The 18543-nt window shown below is 34.9% G+C and overlaps 1 protein-coding gene across 5 annotated transcripts in view; it reads left to right on the top strand.

Moving 5' to 3' along the window:
• Window positions 1-18543, top strand: part of KMT2E (lysine methyltransferase 2E (inactive)) — a 95683-nt gene that overhangs the window by 10944 nt on the left and 66196 nt on the right. For 3 of the 5 annotated variants that reach the window (XM_070505424.1, XM_070505413.1, XM_070505433.1), the window contains exon 2: window positions 15065-15249. In XM_070505424.1, the coding sequence (XP_070361525.1) occupies window positions 15179-15249 (71 nt within the window). In that variant the 5' untranslated portion in view covers window positions 15065-15178. Of the gene's footprint in view, window positions 1-12187; window positions 12261-15064; window positions 15250-18543 lie in introns of all 5 variants that reach the window. The other 2 variants (XM_044769578.2, XM_070505443.1) reach the window with 1 other exon arrangement.

Raw genomic sequence — 18543 nt, 5'->3', positions numbered from 1 at the left:
TTGTCTAGTGTCATGTGACAGACTCTCTATGTTTAGTGCTTCTGTACATCCCAGTTCGAGATGATCTGTTGGTTTCCAGAACCCATGTGTGATGTGGAGAAGAGTCTTGGATTGGAATTATAGCAGTACAAATTGAGATCAGGTTGTGGTGAGCCTTGAATGCCAGGGTAAAAGAATATAGACTTTATGGGAGAGCTACTGAAAATTTGCTTTGGGGAGTGACATACTGTGTGACATGCTTATTTACCCCATCCACTTCTTAAGATTATGAAAGTAATATTTGCTTATTAAAAGAACTCAAGTAGTACTTCTTTAGAGGCAGTATTGCATTGGGTTTAAGAGTAGAAACTCTAGAACTACTTTGGTTTGCCCTCAAACCAGGTTGTACTGCTGTGTGACCTTGAGCAAGTTGCTTACCTTTTTGTGCCTTAGTTTCTTGACCTGCAAAATGGAGGTAATAATAGAGCCTATTTTATAGAGTAGTTTTGAGAATTCAGTGAGCTAATATGTGTAAAATTCTTAGTAAGCTTTATAGCTGTTTCTGCTGTAGTTGTTCTAGAAAAAAATGAGTCTCTGACTGCCATCCCTAGCGTCTCTCATGTGCTGAGGTGACAACTATTTATAGTTTATGCATTTTTCCTGAAGTGTTTTATGTAGGTCCTGTAGACATTTCTTTAACCATCATTTAACCAACCTGCAGGAGTAATATTTCTTTCTTAAAAAATACTAATGCCCATTGCATGTTGAATGATGTAAAACTCTCTGTTTGGCTTCCACTAGTGGAGTTGAATGCTCATGAGAGTCATATGTTTGTTCCCAAATTGGCTAATCCCACCGTACTTGTATTGTGTTTATATTATTTAATTGGATTTTACATAAACCAGTGATAAATAGGTGTAAAGAGAGAATTGTTGTTTAAATGAAAACTAAGTTAAATGCTTTGGAATACTTGATAAAGGCAAATTAATTGCTAAAGAAAATTGTTGTCTAGTTAGGTATGGGTAAGATAACTAAAAGATTATGGGGAAAAATAATAAAAATCTAGAAGAAAGTCTGCATTCACATTGCTCCACAAGTGTTTTGCTGGTTTCTTACCTTGCAATAATCTAAAACAAAACCCTGTAGAGAATGCCTGATAGATATGGTTTATACACGAATGAGAGCACAGAATTCCAATTAGGGAAGCCATATTCAAAGAGAACATTTTGGCTTGACACCAAAATACTGATGAATGATAGTTTAAATGAAAAATACAGTGTTTAAGGTATATTTTTTTATATATAGTTTTTTTTTATAATTCTCCATGTTAACTGACTTTGATGAACTCACAAACTTCTAGTCCCTATTTTGTGTATATAAATTCAGGTTTCTTTTTTTAATCCTAAAGGGGATGGATCCTACCATATTCTGTAACTTTCTTTTTTCCTTTAGAATCTTGGAAATCTAAAAATGCTCTTTGAGAATCTGACTCTGGTTTGTCCAGTGGGGTTTATAGGACTCTGCCTAGATAAAATGACAGATTTCAAATGTCTCTGGAATTTGTCAGACATGTTGAGGTGTCAGGATCCAACAACCTTTGTTATCTTGTGAGATTTAAATTGTACTCTTCTTTAGGACCTTTCTAACTCTGATAATACTATAAAGTAGATTCATTTTGTGGCAAATAGTTGAATGCTGTCTATGTGAAAGCATCAGGGTAGGTACGAATTTCTGGCTTGCTGATCTTGCACATATTTCCTAAGGAAAGTAACTGATGATTGTGTTGGCTAATATCCCTGGGATCAGTTTGTGTATATTAGCTTGTAATTGTTTGGTCTATTGTAACCTAGTTGTTGTATGGTTAGTAGTAACCTATTAGTTATATATTAATGTAACAACTGGTTGATTTTTGAATTCCAAGTTAAAACTGGCAGATCTTATGGAAATGGTGTGATTGTGCCAAAAGACGCAGTTCTTTTAATGTAATTACTTTGAGAATATCTGAGAAACTGTGATATTTATCATTTAAATTTAATCTAGAGTGATGGTGGAGATTTAAAAAGAGATTCTGCTGGTATAGGCTAAAGTATCACTTATAGGCAGTTTAAAGTTTCTGTCTCTTACCTCCTAAAGTAAATGATTCGTTAAGGATTTTTGGAAAAGCATTTCTAGTTCAGTCCACAACTTCACACAGCAACTTCCTTCTCCGTGTTCTAATGACTTATAAGAGTAACTGATTAGCTCAGTACGTACGGATTATTTTTAATTTGTATATGATCTCTTTACAGTGAAATTTAAAAGTGAAAGTGGGTATAGCCTCTCTTATAGTAAGATATACTGGTTACTTATAGCACTTATTGTATCCAACAACTTCGTTCTTGACATTTTACTTTTCCCTTTGTTGTAAAGTTTCTCAGTGGTTATATGCCTTGTTCAAGACAGGCTTTTAGAGTAGCCTACTCTAAAAGAAGACACATGATAAGTTAATAAAGCTTGTGTATCTGAGTATTTTTCCTGATAGAGCCCTAGATCTCTTAATTCCGTAGGTCGTTTTTGAGGATAAGATGCACACACACTTTTTTTCCAAGCATCAGCTCTCTGGTTGCAATACACTAGCCCTTCCATTCCCAGGTTATTGTTTTTGTTTTTCTGTTTATATAATGTATGAAGAGGAAGAAGTTGATTTTTGAATACTGTAAGTCTTAGAATTAAAGGACTAGGAAAAATGCCATAGAAATAAACGGTTTAAACATGAAAAGTATTTTTTCTTTTTTATTCATTTTAGTCTCTTGCTTGATTTTGTGGGTTGTTAAATACTTAGAAATTAAAGTACTCTTGTTTTAGGCTTAAGATTTTTATAAATATTTTAAATGTATGTGGAATATTAAGATAACTTTTCAGATACTTACAGTAATAGAGCTGCTGTTCTTTAACCAATTGAGTGGCTCAGTGGTCAACAGTATTGTAACTGGAATTGATTAAATTACCATTGGCTTGAATAGTATAAACGTCATGCCTTTAATTTTAAGAGGCAAGACACTAACATTCCTCAATGACTATCTACAGTGTATTTACATATCTTATTTACTCTACACAGCGACTCTGCAAGGTAGATATTTTACCCATTTTTCATGAGAGGCCTAGAGGGACTGATCAAGAATTTCAGTTCAAGTGATTTGAAAATTATCATAGCTTTCTATTGATCCTTATGAAGGACTGATTCTTGGCAAGGTAATGAGAATACACAAATCATTAATCAAAGGCAGTTACTTAAGAAAACTACTCTAAGATACCCTTAATCATATGAGATTGTCCTAGCTCATTTCAAGTGCCTTAAGAGCAACTTAATTTTGTTGACTGCTCCTTCCCCACTACCTAGAGCAGTATCCAGAACATAGTATATGCCCAATACATATGCTAAATGAATGAATTTGAATTTATTCTATTTTGAAATAATAGAATAGTTGCCATAATCTGAGGGGAAAATGCTTAAATAACACAAAAGATTTATTCCGTTGTTTGGAGACAAGGTACTCAGAACTTGATGGTAACAAGCTGGAAGAATTGTTGATTGTTGGAAATTATTCAGATGATGACTTGATGGTGGGGGTCTGGGAAACTGAGGAAGAAAGAATCTGAAACACTGAGGAGGCGCAGAAGACTGGGTGACCAAATATTAATAGGAGACTAGAGAAAAGAAAGATTAAAAAGAGAGCTCGGGGGCCAGCCCCATGGCCAAATGGTTAAGTTCACACCCTCCATCTCGGCGGCCAGGGGTTTTGCCAGTTTGGATCCCAGGCACCGACATAGCACTGCTCAGGCCATGCTGAGGTGATGTCCCACATAGCAGAGCCAGAAGGACCTATAACTAGAATATACAACTCTGTACTTGGGGGTTTTGGGGAGAAGAAGAAAAAGAAAAGATCAGCAACAGATGTTAGCTCAGGTGTCAATCTTTAAAAAAAAAAAAAAAAGCTTGGAGGGGCGGCCGGTGATGTAGCAGTTAAGTTTGCACACTCTGCTTCAGCGGCCCAGGGTTTGCCAGTTCCGATCCCTGGCACGGATCTATGCACCACTTATCAAGCCATACCATGGCAGGTGTCCCACATATAAAGTAGAGGAAGATGGGCACAGATGTTAGCTCAGAGCCGAACTTCCTCAGCAAAAAGAGGAGGATTCGCAGTGGATGTTAGCTCAGGGCTAATTTTCCTCAAACAAAAGCTTGGAGAATGGGGTACCAATAAGGAGTGGAAGAAGCTGTGGAAAAGATTCAGTTGCAAGGTTTATTTGAGTTTTGCAGTGATGACAGATATTTGAATAGATAAATATCCTATAGACGGCTGGGAATAGGAAATGAAACAGGGATGAAAAGTTAAATATTGAGGGAGACTAATAACCTTGAGGGAGGACTACATTTTAGAGTAATAAAGGAAAGGGAAACAATTAGAAAAAAACAAACAAAAAAGGTTCCAGAAGGAAATCAGTCACTAACATTCTTCAATGGCAGCTTTTTTGTTTTGTGTTTAAGATATGTTCATGTTCATCTAAAAGGGGAGGAGGGCACTGAATGTGTTAGAGAGACGGAAAGTATGGTTTAATCAAGAGAACTTAGGTCATATATTAGCCACCACATTCTGGGCTTTGAGAGCTAGTATATTAATATCTCAGATTTTGCTGTAGGGTGAAGTAGATGATCTAACTGTGGAAGCTGTATATCTAACAGCTCTTTCAAAATAAATGTGTCAAAATATAAACCAGGGGTTAAAAATTATAAGTAATATATTCTTTGGGAGGTTAAGAAGGGAAGAGATTAGTGTGGAACAGGTTTTATAGCTGAAACAGTTTTCTGAGTTAACCTAGTCAAATTTTTGTTTACAGATGAGGCAACAGTCCTCAGGAGGTTGACCTACTAGAGACGTCAAAGCTAGTTTTGTAGGAAAGTTGAGAAGGCTTCAAGGAAGCATTGGTACTTAAATGATCCTTAAAGGTTTAATAAGATTTCTATTGGGTGGGATAGATAGAAGTAAGGGAAAATGATTTTAGAAAATTTGATGGGGAATCAGCAAGAATATGCCAACAATAGCAAAAAGACTGCCATAATCAGAGGATTTATATATTGGAATGTTTATATATTGGAATTCTAATATATATCACAAAGGGATAATATATTGGAATATTAGTCTGGAACAAGGTAACCTGATAATGTCAAGATTAGGAACTTGACTGAAATTACTGTGAGCTATATACTATGCATTTTTGAAGAGTGTAAAGTTAAGAAACTAAGCTGTGAAGTATGTACTGTTCAGTGTTTCAATAGTTGTTCTAAACTGGAGCAAATGCACTTTTTTTTTTTTTTCCTGATAAGGCATCTAGGCTGTATCCCAAACCTACTAAATCAGAATATCTGGAGTTAGGCCTAGGAATATGTTGTTTTCACCTCTCAATCCCAGGTATGTGAAAAGTAGCAGCTTGTGGATCTGTGTTTGAAAACCACTGGTTTAGGTCAGGTTAGAATAGGGAGAGAAACCACTTGGAAAATTATTCTGGTAGCCCTGGCCTGGGCTAATGAAATACAGATAGTAGAGTCAGAAACATTTGTTTAAATCCTATTAATTACATTTGATGCACATTGTTTTTACTTTTTATTTTATTGAGTTCATAATGGTTTATAACATTGTATAATTTTAGGTGTATGTTATTATTCATCAGTTTTGTATAGACTGCATCGTGCTCACCACCAATAGTCTAGTTTTTTTTCCATCACCATCTATATGTGCCCCTTTACCGCTTTCGCCCACCCAACCCTCTTCCCCTCTGGGAACCACAAATCTGTTCTCTTTGTCCATGTGTTTTTTAATCTTCCACATATGAGAGAAATCATGCAGTTTTTGTCTTCCTCCATCTGGCTTATTTCACTTAACATAATACCCTCAAAGTCCATCCATGTTGTTGCAAATGGGATGATTTTGTCTTTTTATGGCTGAGTAGTATTCCATTTGTGTGTGTGTGTGTGTGTGTGTACACACATATACTCCACATCTGCTTTATCCGTTTATCAGTTGGTGGGTACTTGGGTTGCTTCCATGTCTTGGCTCTTGTGAGTAATGCTGTAATGAACATAGGGTGCATAAGTCTCTTTGAATTGTTGATTTCAAGTTCTTTGGATAAATACCCAGTAGTGAGATAGCTGGATTGTATGGTATTTCTATTTTTAATTTTCTGAGAAGTCTCCCTACTGTTTCCCATAGTGGCAGCTCCATTTTGCATTCCCACTAGCAGTGTATGAGGGTTCTCTTTTTCTCCACAACCTTTCCAATATTTGTTATTTTTTGTCTTGGTAATTATAGCCATTCTGACAGGTGTAAGTTGATATCTCATTGTAGTTTTGATTTGCATTTCCTTAATAATTAGTAATCTTGAACATCTTTTCATGTTTCTGTTGGCCATTTGTATATCTTCTTTGGAAAAATGTCTGTTTATATCCTCTGATGCATGTTCTTTTTAGATAGCGAAAGGAGAGTGGATTCAAGTTCTGTAGTCTGAAAGAAACGATTCAAAATGTGATAGAAAGAATACTTAGTTAATCCTGGAGAGTGTGGACGTTGTCTTACCTGAGACTAGAATAAAGAATGAGAAAATAAAATTATTGCCAATTTTGATTGTTTCAGTCAAAAAGTATGCCCTTCCTGGGCCAGCCCTGGTGGCCTAGTGGTTAAGTTCAGTGTGCTCTGCTTCAGCAACCTGGGTTCGGTTCCCAGGCATGGACCTACACTGTGCCGTTAGTGGCCATGTTGTGCTAGTGGCTCATATACTGAAAAATAGAGGAAGATTTGCTTGGATGTTAGCTCAGGGTGAATCTTCCTCAGCAAAAAAACCCCCAACTATGTCCTTACCTGGTGGCATGCTTAATTTGAAGGCTAAAAAAGCAAGAATGAACCAGCCTGATAGTCCATATAGGTTGAGTGACTAAAAGATAAATGCAGGTCTTTTGTGGTTATTTTTGGTTGATTTTTTAATTACAGCAGACTTTAACACTACTTTTTGAAGAGTACTTTTTCTTTTCTGCTTTTGGACAAGTAGAGTTTACCACTGAAATAAGTTTTTCATGTCACATGCTGAGTCAGTCAGTATTTTCTTTTAGCCATTGATTTTCAAACTGTTCTCCAGAAAGGCTTAGGCTTTTCATGGAACTTGACTAGTAGGTGGGAGGATATGCAGACAGGGATGTTCCTCTGCCACCCTTTTTAACCACAGACATAGCAAATATGAGATAGAAATGCCTGCCGTGCCCATTAGCAGACATCACTAATCCTTGTGGCCTTCTCCCATTCTATCTGGCTTTGGCCTCTTTAATATAACACTTCAGGTTGACGCTAGCGATCATTGGGAAAAGCATAGGAGATTAAAACTATTTTTCATCCTTCAATCAAAATGGATACTTAGATTTCTAAGATTTCATTTGTAGGAAGGTTTCTATCAATACTCAAAAACGGTTTGAAGGCCACAATTTTAAGGCCTTTTTTTAAATTAAATTTTTAATTTTGAGGTAATTGTAGATTCGTATGCAGTTCTAAGAAATAATACAGAGAAATTCTGTATATCTTTTGCCCATTTTCCCTTAATGGGAACATCTTGCAAAATTGTAGTGCAATATCACAACCAGCATATTGACACTGATACAATCTTGTAGCCATCCGTTTTTTTTCAGATTTCTCAGTTTTACTTGTACTCGTGTGTGCATGTGTGTCTATTTAGTTCTCTGCATTTTTGTCCCATAGGTTCCTATATCCTCCACCACAGTTAAGATACAGAACAGTTCAGTTGCCATAAGAATCCCTGGTGTTGCCCTCTTATAACCACACTGATCTGTTTTCTGTTTCTATAATTTGTCATTCAAGAATGTTATATAAATGGAATTATACAGTATGTGACCTTTTTGGGATTCTTTTTTTCCCCCACTCAGCGTGATTTCCTTGAGATTCATCCAAGTTGTTACATGTATCAATAGTTCCTTCCTTTGTATTACTTGGTGTTCCATTTAATGTTATTTTCCCATTTCGTGCTACAACATAGAACATGCAGCTTCAGATTTTTCCTTTTAAATCTACAGAATGTGTTGTCTCTCATTTTCTTTTGTTAACTTCCTCCACTGTTTTCTCCTACTGTCTCAATCCCCAACTCCATTAGGACTACTGAGAGCACAGCTTAAAAATTACTCATGTCGATAATTTTTTTTTTTTAACTGAAGCAAGTTTTAGAACCCATTGAAGTATGTGGTGTAATTCTTTATGGTGCTCATTACTTTTGTACCTAAAAGCAGTATTTTAAAGACCTTGGGAAGATATGATTATTCTTAAGTTTGAAGATTCTTTTTCTTCTGCATTCATATATGGAGTAATACATTTTAAGGTATGTAGTCATGGGCCATATGGCAAGTAAAAAGTGGGAATAGATAACTATTTTCGAAGGAAATCACTTTTGGTCAGGTACATTCTCAGGTATGAACAAAGACAAAAATTCTAAGAACAGTTTCGTGTGTGTAGGAACAGAAATTGTACATTTATACCTGGAGATGTTAATCTAACTAGATGTTAGTCGCTGAATTGCTACTTTCATAAAAGGCCACATTTTACTAGATTTTACATTATAGTTTAATGATCTCCAGTACTTTGGGGGATGGCAAATACTATTAAAAAATAATAACGTGGTACATTAAAAAGTTGGATAGTATTGAAATTACTTATTTTAATTTAGGAGGATTTTGGGGTGGTGGTGGAGGAATGTACTAGCACTTTAGCTAGTTGCAAAATTGATGTTTAGAATAGCTTCCGAAAAACCCTGGTAGAAAGAATGGTACCCCATTATATAATGCCAAATAAATATTTCACTATGTCATATTCATACGTGTATTTTTTAATTAATGGACCTTATTTTTTAGAGCAATTTTAGGTTTACCTCAGAATTCAGCAGAAAATACCAAGTTCCCACATGCCTCCTCCCCACTCACTACACACAACCTTCCCCATCATCAGTGTTCTTCATCATTATGGCACATTTGTTACATTGATGAACCACCATTGACACTTTGTTATCAACTGGTGTATAGTTTGCATTATGGTTCACTCTGCATTTGTGAATATTTTTTTAAAAGGTTGTTCTTGATACTTTACTTTCATTCTAATATCAAATCTCTAGTGAGCTAAAGATCAGGTATGCTGGGTTGCAAGGTAAGCCAGTATGGATTGTAAAAATTACTGACTGATTTTGGAAAGTGCCTCATTCTTGACTGTATGCTGTGTAGGGGTGGTTTGGTGCCATTGGGTAATATCATGAGAGTTGCCACTGGTTTATTCTTTAAAGAGTTGAATCTCATCAGAACCAATCTCGTTTTGACAGTTTGAGATTTCAGAATTCAGGTGACCTATTTATTTTAACTATTAGTCTGTACACAGATTTTTGTTTAAGGAAATAATTGAAACTGTGTTTTGAGTTTGTAATAAAGAAGTGTTTGGCTGTTGACTTTTTGAGTGAAACTACTTAAATCATGTTCTCTAAATTTGCAGTTCAAATTTACAATACAGAAGCATCCTTTTTCCTTTACTGACAAGAATGGTCTCTGGAATAGATCAGAAATTCTTAATAGTTTACTTGACTTTTACAAATATAATAGCTGAGAATTGTTCTCCAATATATCTTAAGAACTTTTCCTAAATATTTAATGAACTGAGTGCCACACAGTCCTTGAAACAATTCAGAAATATATTCTATGATTATTCCTATTTACAGATGAAGAACTAAGGCTTCAAGAGAATAAGCAAGCGTTACTAATAAGTAACCATTATTAATAAGAGAGTGAAAGCTAAAGCATTGCTACTTTGATACTGAATTTAGTAGTAGTGGTTGGAATTGTAGTAAATATTAAATATGATACAGTGAAACTCTGAAACTCTCTAGTATAACCAGAAAATGTGCTTTTTGAACATTGAATTTTATATATAGGTTTCTATTTTTCAAGTAGGTCCACCAAAATTAACTGACTACAAGAAGACAGATTTTTCTAAATAAAGATTTTATTTGCTATAAAAGTATTATAGTGTAAGTTGAATTATTAAAATTCTTTGTCTCTAGAAAACAAATGGGAGACTCAAGTTAAAATTTAACTGATTAGATAGGTGGTCTTTGCTTAATAAATAGTTCTGTATAAGGAATTGAATATCCTTATGCATCTATTAGTAATCTCAAATTTGAAGCACAGTTCCCTTCACTTCTAGGTTGTTTTCAATTTACTAGTGAGGCATGGGTTTGTTCCTGAAAATAATAGAGAATTTGAGTATCTTTATCCTTTGATTATGTGCTTTGCACCATCCCCGAAATATTTTAAATACAGATTTTAGATTTTGAGCCCATGCTTCTCCTTTCGTAGTGTTTCAGTGCATTGTTGTGGAGTGGATGTAAGTTTATTGAGTAGATCAGATTTGGGGGAGGAGCAGCTGGGTTTTGTTACTGTTCTTTCATTTAGTGTGCCAGGATAAATGCAGTCCAGGTGTTCTGAAGCGAGACACTTATGTATGTATTTAACTTCTCGTCTTTTTGAGAGAGGCAGTTGTCAGTATTTTCCCCTTAACTGTAAAGTCTAGGTGATTTATTATACCAATCATCTGGCAAATTTTAATTTCAAGCAAACGAATGTGTCAGTTCTAGAATCAGACTGCTAGGGTTCAAATCTGATTCTGCTATTCATTAGCTATGGAACTTTGGACAAGTTTAACCTCTCTACCTTATCTGTAAAATGAGGATAATAAATGGACCTACACCATAGACTCATTGTGAGGATTAAACATTGTAAGCACTCAGTATTTGTTATTACTATTGTTATAACCTCTAGTTGGGGAGATTTGAGTATCAGTCAGGTAAGTGCTCATGGAGCGCTGTCTGATACTAATATTAACCCAATGGGAGAAATATATAATTCATTCTGTTGTCAGATTTATTTTTGGTAGCTTTTTAGAATCTGATATTTATTCTGTTGTTTTGATTATCAGGAATAATCTGTTAATGTACTTGTGACTTAGATCGTCAACCTAAGCGACTTCCGTTTATAGTTGAAGCCCAGAATAGTGAAATGACTTGCCCAAAGTTTCATAGGTAGTAACTTGGTAATAGATCTTGATCAACCAGTATTCTTTTTATTTACTTTAGTCAACTGCTGTAAATAAAAAATCTTAAATGAGTAGTGAAGGCAGTTTAATTTCTGATTTATAAGGAAATCTCAGGTGTGTGGTCTGTTACAGTTTCTTTTAAGTTTCTTTATTTCATTTCCATTAGTAATTCAGCCAAAAATTAACCCTCTTATTCTTAGTCATACATGTCCAAAATATAAACATTGATTTAATTTTAAATATTTATGGATCTCTGTGTTAAGGTACTTATAAAGGACAGAAAGATAATAATAAATGACCGTTTCCTCAAAGAGATTATGTTAGATTGGGCACTTTTATTTGTAATTTTGGAAAAAAATTTTCCTCCTCCCTGCCTTTTGGGTATTGTATTCATCTTTTCAGTGGTATTTTTGTTTTCTGAACTTTTTGATGTGGTCTGTTTTTTTTTTTTTAATTAAACATTTTATTTTTTTTCCTTTTTTCTCCCCAAAGCCCCCAGTACATAGTTGTATATTTGTTGTGGGTCCTTCTAGTTGTGGCATGTGCGACGCTGTCTCAGTGTGGTTTGATGAGCAGTGCTATGTCTGTGCCCAGGATTCGAACCAACCAAACACTGGGCCGCCTTCAGCAGAGTGCGCAAACTTAACCACTCGGCCACAGGGCCAGCCCTGATGTGGTCTTAAAAGCAGCCTCAGTCTTCCAGTTTTTCTGATAGACTATTTTCTAATTTAATTTGCTTTTCCTTGCATTTCGTCTTGTTTTTCCCACTTTTGGGTTTTGTTTGTTTTGGTATCATTGCCTTTTCTTTGCTAAATCTTTTTGTTAACATCGTATTTTCCTAGTTTCTTTTCAGTTTGATTTGATAGTTTGATGCCTTTACTTGTGTTTACATTCATTTGTATAAAAAAGTGAAGAATAAATTTATTTTTTAAAGAATTAGCTGCTGTGTTTGAGTCCCTTTGGTTTTAGGTGCCATGTTAGGCAGAAGTACCTGTAATTTTATGCCATTTAAAAATAGCTCAATACTCCTATGTTCACTTGGTTTCTAGGTCTATTCTGGATAGCAGGTTTTGTGAAGACATTTATTCTTTCTTGGACCTCACATTTACCAGACATCTCATGGTATTTCATTTTATATTATTTCTTAATGGCTTCCATTTATTCTCATTGTATTTTGTGTGTATTTTACTTGCCAGTTGGATAACCAGTTTTTTGATTCCCATATAAGATGTGAAAGCTTTGTGGTAATTGTTTGGATTGTGTTGAATTGTTTTTCCTCTAGTTAAGCCCGTGTTATAAGCTCACATCTTTTCAGCTTACTCCATTGGCTTTCCCTTTCTTTTCTTCTTAAAGACAATGATTTGACCCTTATGAATTTATGATTTTATTAAATATCAACTGGATTTTTAAACAGTGTGAGTTTTCTGGCTATGAAGTTCTTAATATTAATGAATATAGTGAAATATTTGCCATTTTATGGTCTCAGTAGATGACTGCTTGTCTTCTGACCTCTTGTGAGTAAGTTACTGAGATCTTTTTTCCTATTGAATCAAACTCAGTCTGTGGTTCTGTTTCAGAAGTGATGTGTTTTTATCCTGGGGATGAGCTTGTGTGTTTTTAGAGAGACTCATTTCTGGAAAAGGTGTCATGTAGTTGTTTTTATAGCTTCTAGTTGTATAGGTTGACAACTCATTTGGTTAATGAGGCCAGAGCTGCAGTTTCATCCCTGGTGCTGTAATTCGTTCACCAGTCCTTTGTAACAGGCGCTGTGTGGGGTTTGAGAGACAGGCAGTAATCACACAAATGTAAGCCATTGTTTGAAATGGGCTTATGGCAAGCTCTTCACTGCTATTTAAAAACAGCTCAAATGTAGTGTTTATTGAGGAATGTATATTTATGTATATTTATGTAGAAAAGAGGCACACTATTAAATGCATACTCAAATAGATTCTTTTAGGCTGGAAATATTAGTCAGTTACCTAAAAGAATGCATAGTAATTTGATTTTTGCTTTCCAGTTTCTGCTTCTGGTAAAAAAAAAAAAGGCACAACTAAATATTTAATAAGCTATACCTAACATATAAGATTTCCTATGAGTTTAATGTAAAGATAATCTGAGCTAAAGGAAACTTCTACCAACTAGATGCTACCATCAAGGAAGAACATTTTTTTTAAAAAATTGTAGTTGTTACCTGTTACTAGGTCCAATTCTTCAGCATTTTAAAGAAATACAAAATAATGTAGCATTTAAATAGAACAAACTTATAGTTTTGTATATTGCTTGCATTTTGTTATTTAGAAATTTTATAATTTTGTAGCTGTGTGTGGGTTAAATAAATATGGCTTTTATGAAGTAACTAATATGGTCACAGGTGCAGAAAAGAAGGTAGGGCAAGCTTTCCTTTTTCTCACTCTGCTTTGTTTTTAGAGCACAGTTTTAATTTGATGGAGCAAACTGTAAAAACATCACAAGTAGAGAACCATAGTTATTTTCAAAAACTCTTGGAAGATTCTCTTTACATGAGAGCTGGAGAGTGTTTCTATCTACACTTTTCTTGATGAACTAAGAGCAGCTCATCTTCTGTGGCTACCACTTACTGCTTGCCCAGTTCACGTAATGCAGTGTCAAGGAACCTGGTGGTTCCGGAGGCTGAGTAACACCTGGCTCCCGCATCTAGTGGGTGTCAGAGACAGATGCCAATGCTTATTGTGGTTTCAACTTCCAAGTGCAATTGCCTATTATTGTATATTTTTATTATAATAATTTGTAATCTAGTAGCTCTCCCCCACTTAAACATGATTTAAAAGTAAAGACTAGTTTTCTTGGAGAATTCAAAGCTCTATTACCACCTTATTTCCCTGTTTCGGTATTTTCCCCCATAAGATAGAAGCTCACAACCTGCATCATCTGTGACACATGAATTAACCTGACATAGGTATTCTCAAGCTTCCTTGTAAAAATTAAAGATAAATAAAAGAATTACTATTCAAAGAAACACTGCTTTTCAGCATTTCAGGTATAGCATGGTAGGGGCAGTTTTGACTGTTGTTCTTTTCCTGTTGCCATATCTCTGTTTTGTTTCCGAGTTGTACTATGTCATTGTTGAAAAGATTTTGAGTAGCTATTTCACACACAGTACGTATAGCAAGTGTTATACAGTGAATTTAGATTAGAAAAATTGATGTTGAAGCTAAATATATTTCTGTTACTATGGTAAATTTCTTTAAAAAACACTTGAGGACCCCCTTAATATGCGTGTATTTATGTAGTATGGAAAATGACAACCACTGTAAAACGGTTGATTTTATTATAAATAAAATAGCTTTCCTTTTATACATATATAAACAATAGAGTGGAATTGGTTCAAATCCTGGTTTTATCTCTGAAGCTGAGCAACCTTGGTTAAGTTACTTAACCTTTCTTGCTTTTGTGTTCCTCAGTGGTAAAGTGGAGATCCTTACCTCAGAGTTGTGAGGTTTAAATAGATCATCCGTGCAAAAGCATAGTATGGTGCTTCGTCCATGGTGAGGACTCAGTAGTCGTTAGTTTCTTGTTAGATCACTCACTGAATCGAGAAGACTTGTTTTGGATACTAGTGCTATAAGAAATTCCATTTTATCTTTCAAAAATGAGTAATATTTGTTGGTTCTTCTCTAAGTAATTTACGTTAGTAATCCTTCTCTTGGCATCCTAAATTCATTCCCTGAGGAAGATATGATTCACAGACTTTTCTTTTGATCAAAGTCACATAACTTAATTCCAGAAAAATAAACAAAATAGAGACTTCCTGAACAAATTCCAGTTTATATTGACATTTTAATAAAGAATGCTTTCTTCATGTATTTTACTTACTGTTGTTATAGTGTGACTGTTGCTAGGAATGTGAAGACGATTCTTGACTTTTTGTTCCCGTTTCTTTTAAACAGGGTTTGTGGATGCACTTAGATGTTTGCAATGAGCACTGTGGCTGGCATGCCCCAGTGTTTTGGATACCAATGCATAGGACTCCATAGTAATCGAATTTACCAGAGGCGAACGTCATGAGCATAGTGATCCCGTTGGGGGTTGATACAGCAGAAACGTCATACTTGGAAATGGCTGCAGGCTCAGAGTAAGTATTTAAATTAAAGGTATTTTGGATAGGGAAAGGCAAAATATTTCATAGAATTATTTTAGCACAACCGAGCAGTGCTTGATTTGCATTTATTTTTTTTTTCTCATTTTAGGCTTGGCTAAAATAAAATATCAGACGTTTGAAGGCAAGAATTTGTTTAACTGAAATTACTCTTTAAATAACTTTTGAGCCAAAATGCTTAATTTTTTTCTAATTCTTTGTCTTTTCCATTTGCTGATTGTTGACATCAAGAATCAAGATAATAGTTACTGTTGTTTTAAATTGTAAGATTTGTCATATTTATATTAGAAAGGTAATTTAGTTTTAGATTTGATCTTTTCTTAAAGTATAATATCCACTTAAACATGGGATTTGCTTTGTTTTTTAAAAAGTTGAGTTGAAACAACAAAATTCAAGCCATTTTTAAAGAAGAGAAAGGAAGTATTTCCTGCTGGGTGATTATTTTGACAGATTTTACTTTTATGGGACCCATTTTTGATGGATCCAGTGAAAGGTTCTTACCTTGCTTCTAGGCTATTTGGTCTAGGCAATTAATTGTCTGGCTAGATTTCGTTAGATTTTGTTTTTGAATGACCAGCCACTTAAACAGTGAGTTACTGCTATGAAGATTGATTGATTATTTGCTTCTGGAAATTGCAAGGGATTCAAGTGACGATGTTGGAAGCTGAAGGATGGAAAGATGCATGTTTGTTCTCTGATTCAGTATATACTTGTATTGTGCCTTATGGTACTCTTACTGACCAGAAAGCTGAACTAAGTGGAATTTAAATTTAAGGAAAAGGAAATTTATTTTAGGGCTCTTGAGACTGGTGTATGGAAAGGCAAAAATGCTGTTATTGTTCTTCTTTTGTTGGTATTTCAAGTGGTCTTGAAGTGTTTTCACCACTCCTGCTTCTTCCGTTGGGAAAGACCCACAGATGCTCTCTAATATTCTTGTAACAGTTCTTTTAACTGTATGATTATTGTAATATAGTTTTTTACAGTGATTATGTTCTTTGCACTATGTATAAGTTATTTTGTTGTAAAATAATAGATTGCCAAATAGGGTACTCTTGTGACAATAGATTGCCACTCATTCTGCCCAAATAGGACACTACTAAGGAAGAAAAGAACCTGGATAGCTTGAGAGGCAAGGGGCTCCAAGTCTAGAGTACTGGTCTTTCTCAGTGTAAAGCATCTGACAGATGCAAATGTATATCTGGTAATAGTTATAGGCATTTATTGGTAATAATCAAAGATTTGTTGCTTCTTAAAAATATTCACCTCGACAGTCTTTTTTTCTTTAGTCTTCTATGCAGTTAATACAAGATGTAATTTATGAAATGTTGTTTATATACTAGATAAGAATTTGTCTAGTACACGGTGTGAGATACATCTGTGCCTTGTTTGCATGTCTAGTATGTATACTATAAGGCAATTCATAAACAGAATGAAAGAATATTCAGAATGAATAGTATGTTGAAAGAGGGCAGTGTAGGGGAAAGCTTTCTGCCTATTTTCTGTATTAAAAGCATTTATAGAGTATTTATAGAATAAGTATAGTTTATATTATGAAGCCAAATCTTTTCTGATACAAATATGGCCATTTTTATTATGGGAAAATGATCAATTTGTAGGCAATTACAGAATGACTATCTTTTAATAACCATTTATGTTTTAGAAAATGATGTTTTTTCTATTCCACATACCTGTGTATGTCCCTTGGGCATAGTTCCCCCCACTCAGTGGACATAGAAGGTATAACTATTGCCAATTTTTAATATGGGACAACCATCAGAATTTTTGTGGTTTAATTTTCAAGCTTTTAAATTGTGTTTTTTTAATATATAAAATCTAGAAGCTTAAAAAGACTCTTAAATCACATTATTTCTCCTTCTCCCAGAAATATAAAGCTTTTGGAGCTGTTTTCATAAGAAATTTTGATATAATTAACATCTTGCTTCCTTTTTCTTTCACATACGTAATCAAAACATACTATAGTTGTATTAAGATGCAGGATGCTGGGGACAGGGTGCATTGGACTTCCCTATGCCTTTCTTTGTTAACCTCCTGTGAAGCTACATAATTATTTCAAAATAAGATGTTTTTAACAAAGAGAGAGAAGTACATTTTATTGCACTCGTGGCTGTGTAATGTTATTAATTATATATTAGTTACTTTTTAAGAAATGATGGTCCTGCTAAAATAGAGTGTTATCATTAAAAATTAAACTAATTTAAAATTTAGGAGATACTTAGTGATTGTTTATTGAATGAATTAGTGTAGTCGACCAAATTTATACTCACTTCTAAGATTATAAAAGAGAATTTATTGGATCATTTAGAGTTTATCTAGTCTATCTGTAGCATTTTTTTTTTTTTTAAGATTAAATTTTTTCCTTTTTCTCCCCAAACCCCCCCGATACATAGTTGTATATTCTTTGTTGTGGGTCCTTCTAGTTGTGGCATGTGGTATGCTGCCTCAGCGTGGTTTGATGAGTAGCGCCATGTCCGCGTCCAGGATTCGAACCAATGAAACACTGGGCCGTCTGCAGCGGAGTGCGTGAACTTAACCACTCAGCCATGGGGCCAGCCCCTATCTGTAGCATTTTAAAGAAAGGAAATTGAAGGTCTAGTTCAGGATCTATGAAAAATGGGTTTGCTAAACTCTAGTCCAGTATTTCTATACTCAGTAACATTTGCTTTTGGATTATTTGTGTCTCTAAAATAGAATTCATTCCCACCAAGTCCAGCTGCTGCTTTGTTACATATTTGTTTTCCTCTCATTACTAAGTGTTGAAAAGTCTTGGGCTTGTTTTCCCTTTCCTTCAGAGTTAGGGATCTTATATTTTACTTCTTTCTGTTCCCCATTACTTTGCCAAGAGGTGGCTCTGCCTAAATGTTTGAACTAAAAAGAATGGTTTTTAAATACTTTAGGAATAACTGATTATTGAAGGTTGGTAGACTCTGATTTAAGGTTATCTTTCTGTGTGGTTTTGCTTTTTTTTAAAGATTTTATTTTTCCTTTTTCTCCCCAAAGCGCCCCCAGGACATAGTTGTATATTTTTAGTTATGAGTCCTTCTAGTTGTGGCATGTAGGATGCCACCTCAGCGTGGCCTGACGGGCGGTGCCATATCCGCGCCCAGGATCTGAACCGGCGAAACCCTGGGCCGCCGAAGCGGAGCGTGCGAACTTAACCACTCAGCCACAGGGCCGGCCCCAAGGATATCTGTTTTAATAAGAAGAATAAAATTTTGTTTCATTAGCCTAAGGTTTTCTTTAAGCAGTTGT

Source organism: Equus asinus, chromosome 1, assembly GCF_041296235.1.
Source record: "Equus asinus isolate D_3611 breed Donkey chromosome 1, EquAss-T2T_v2, whole genome shotgun sequence".
Classification (NCBI taxonomy): Eukaryota; Metazoa; Chordata; class Mammalia; order Perissodactyla; family Equidae; genus Equus; species Equus asinus.
Note: the sequence above shows the minus strand (reverse complement) of the source record. Positions and strands in the feature narration are given on the sequence as shown.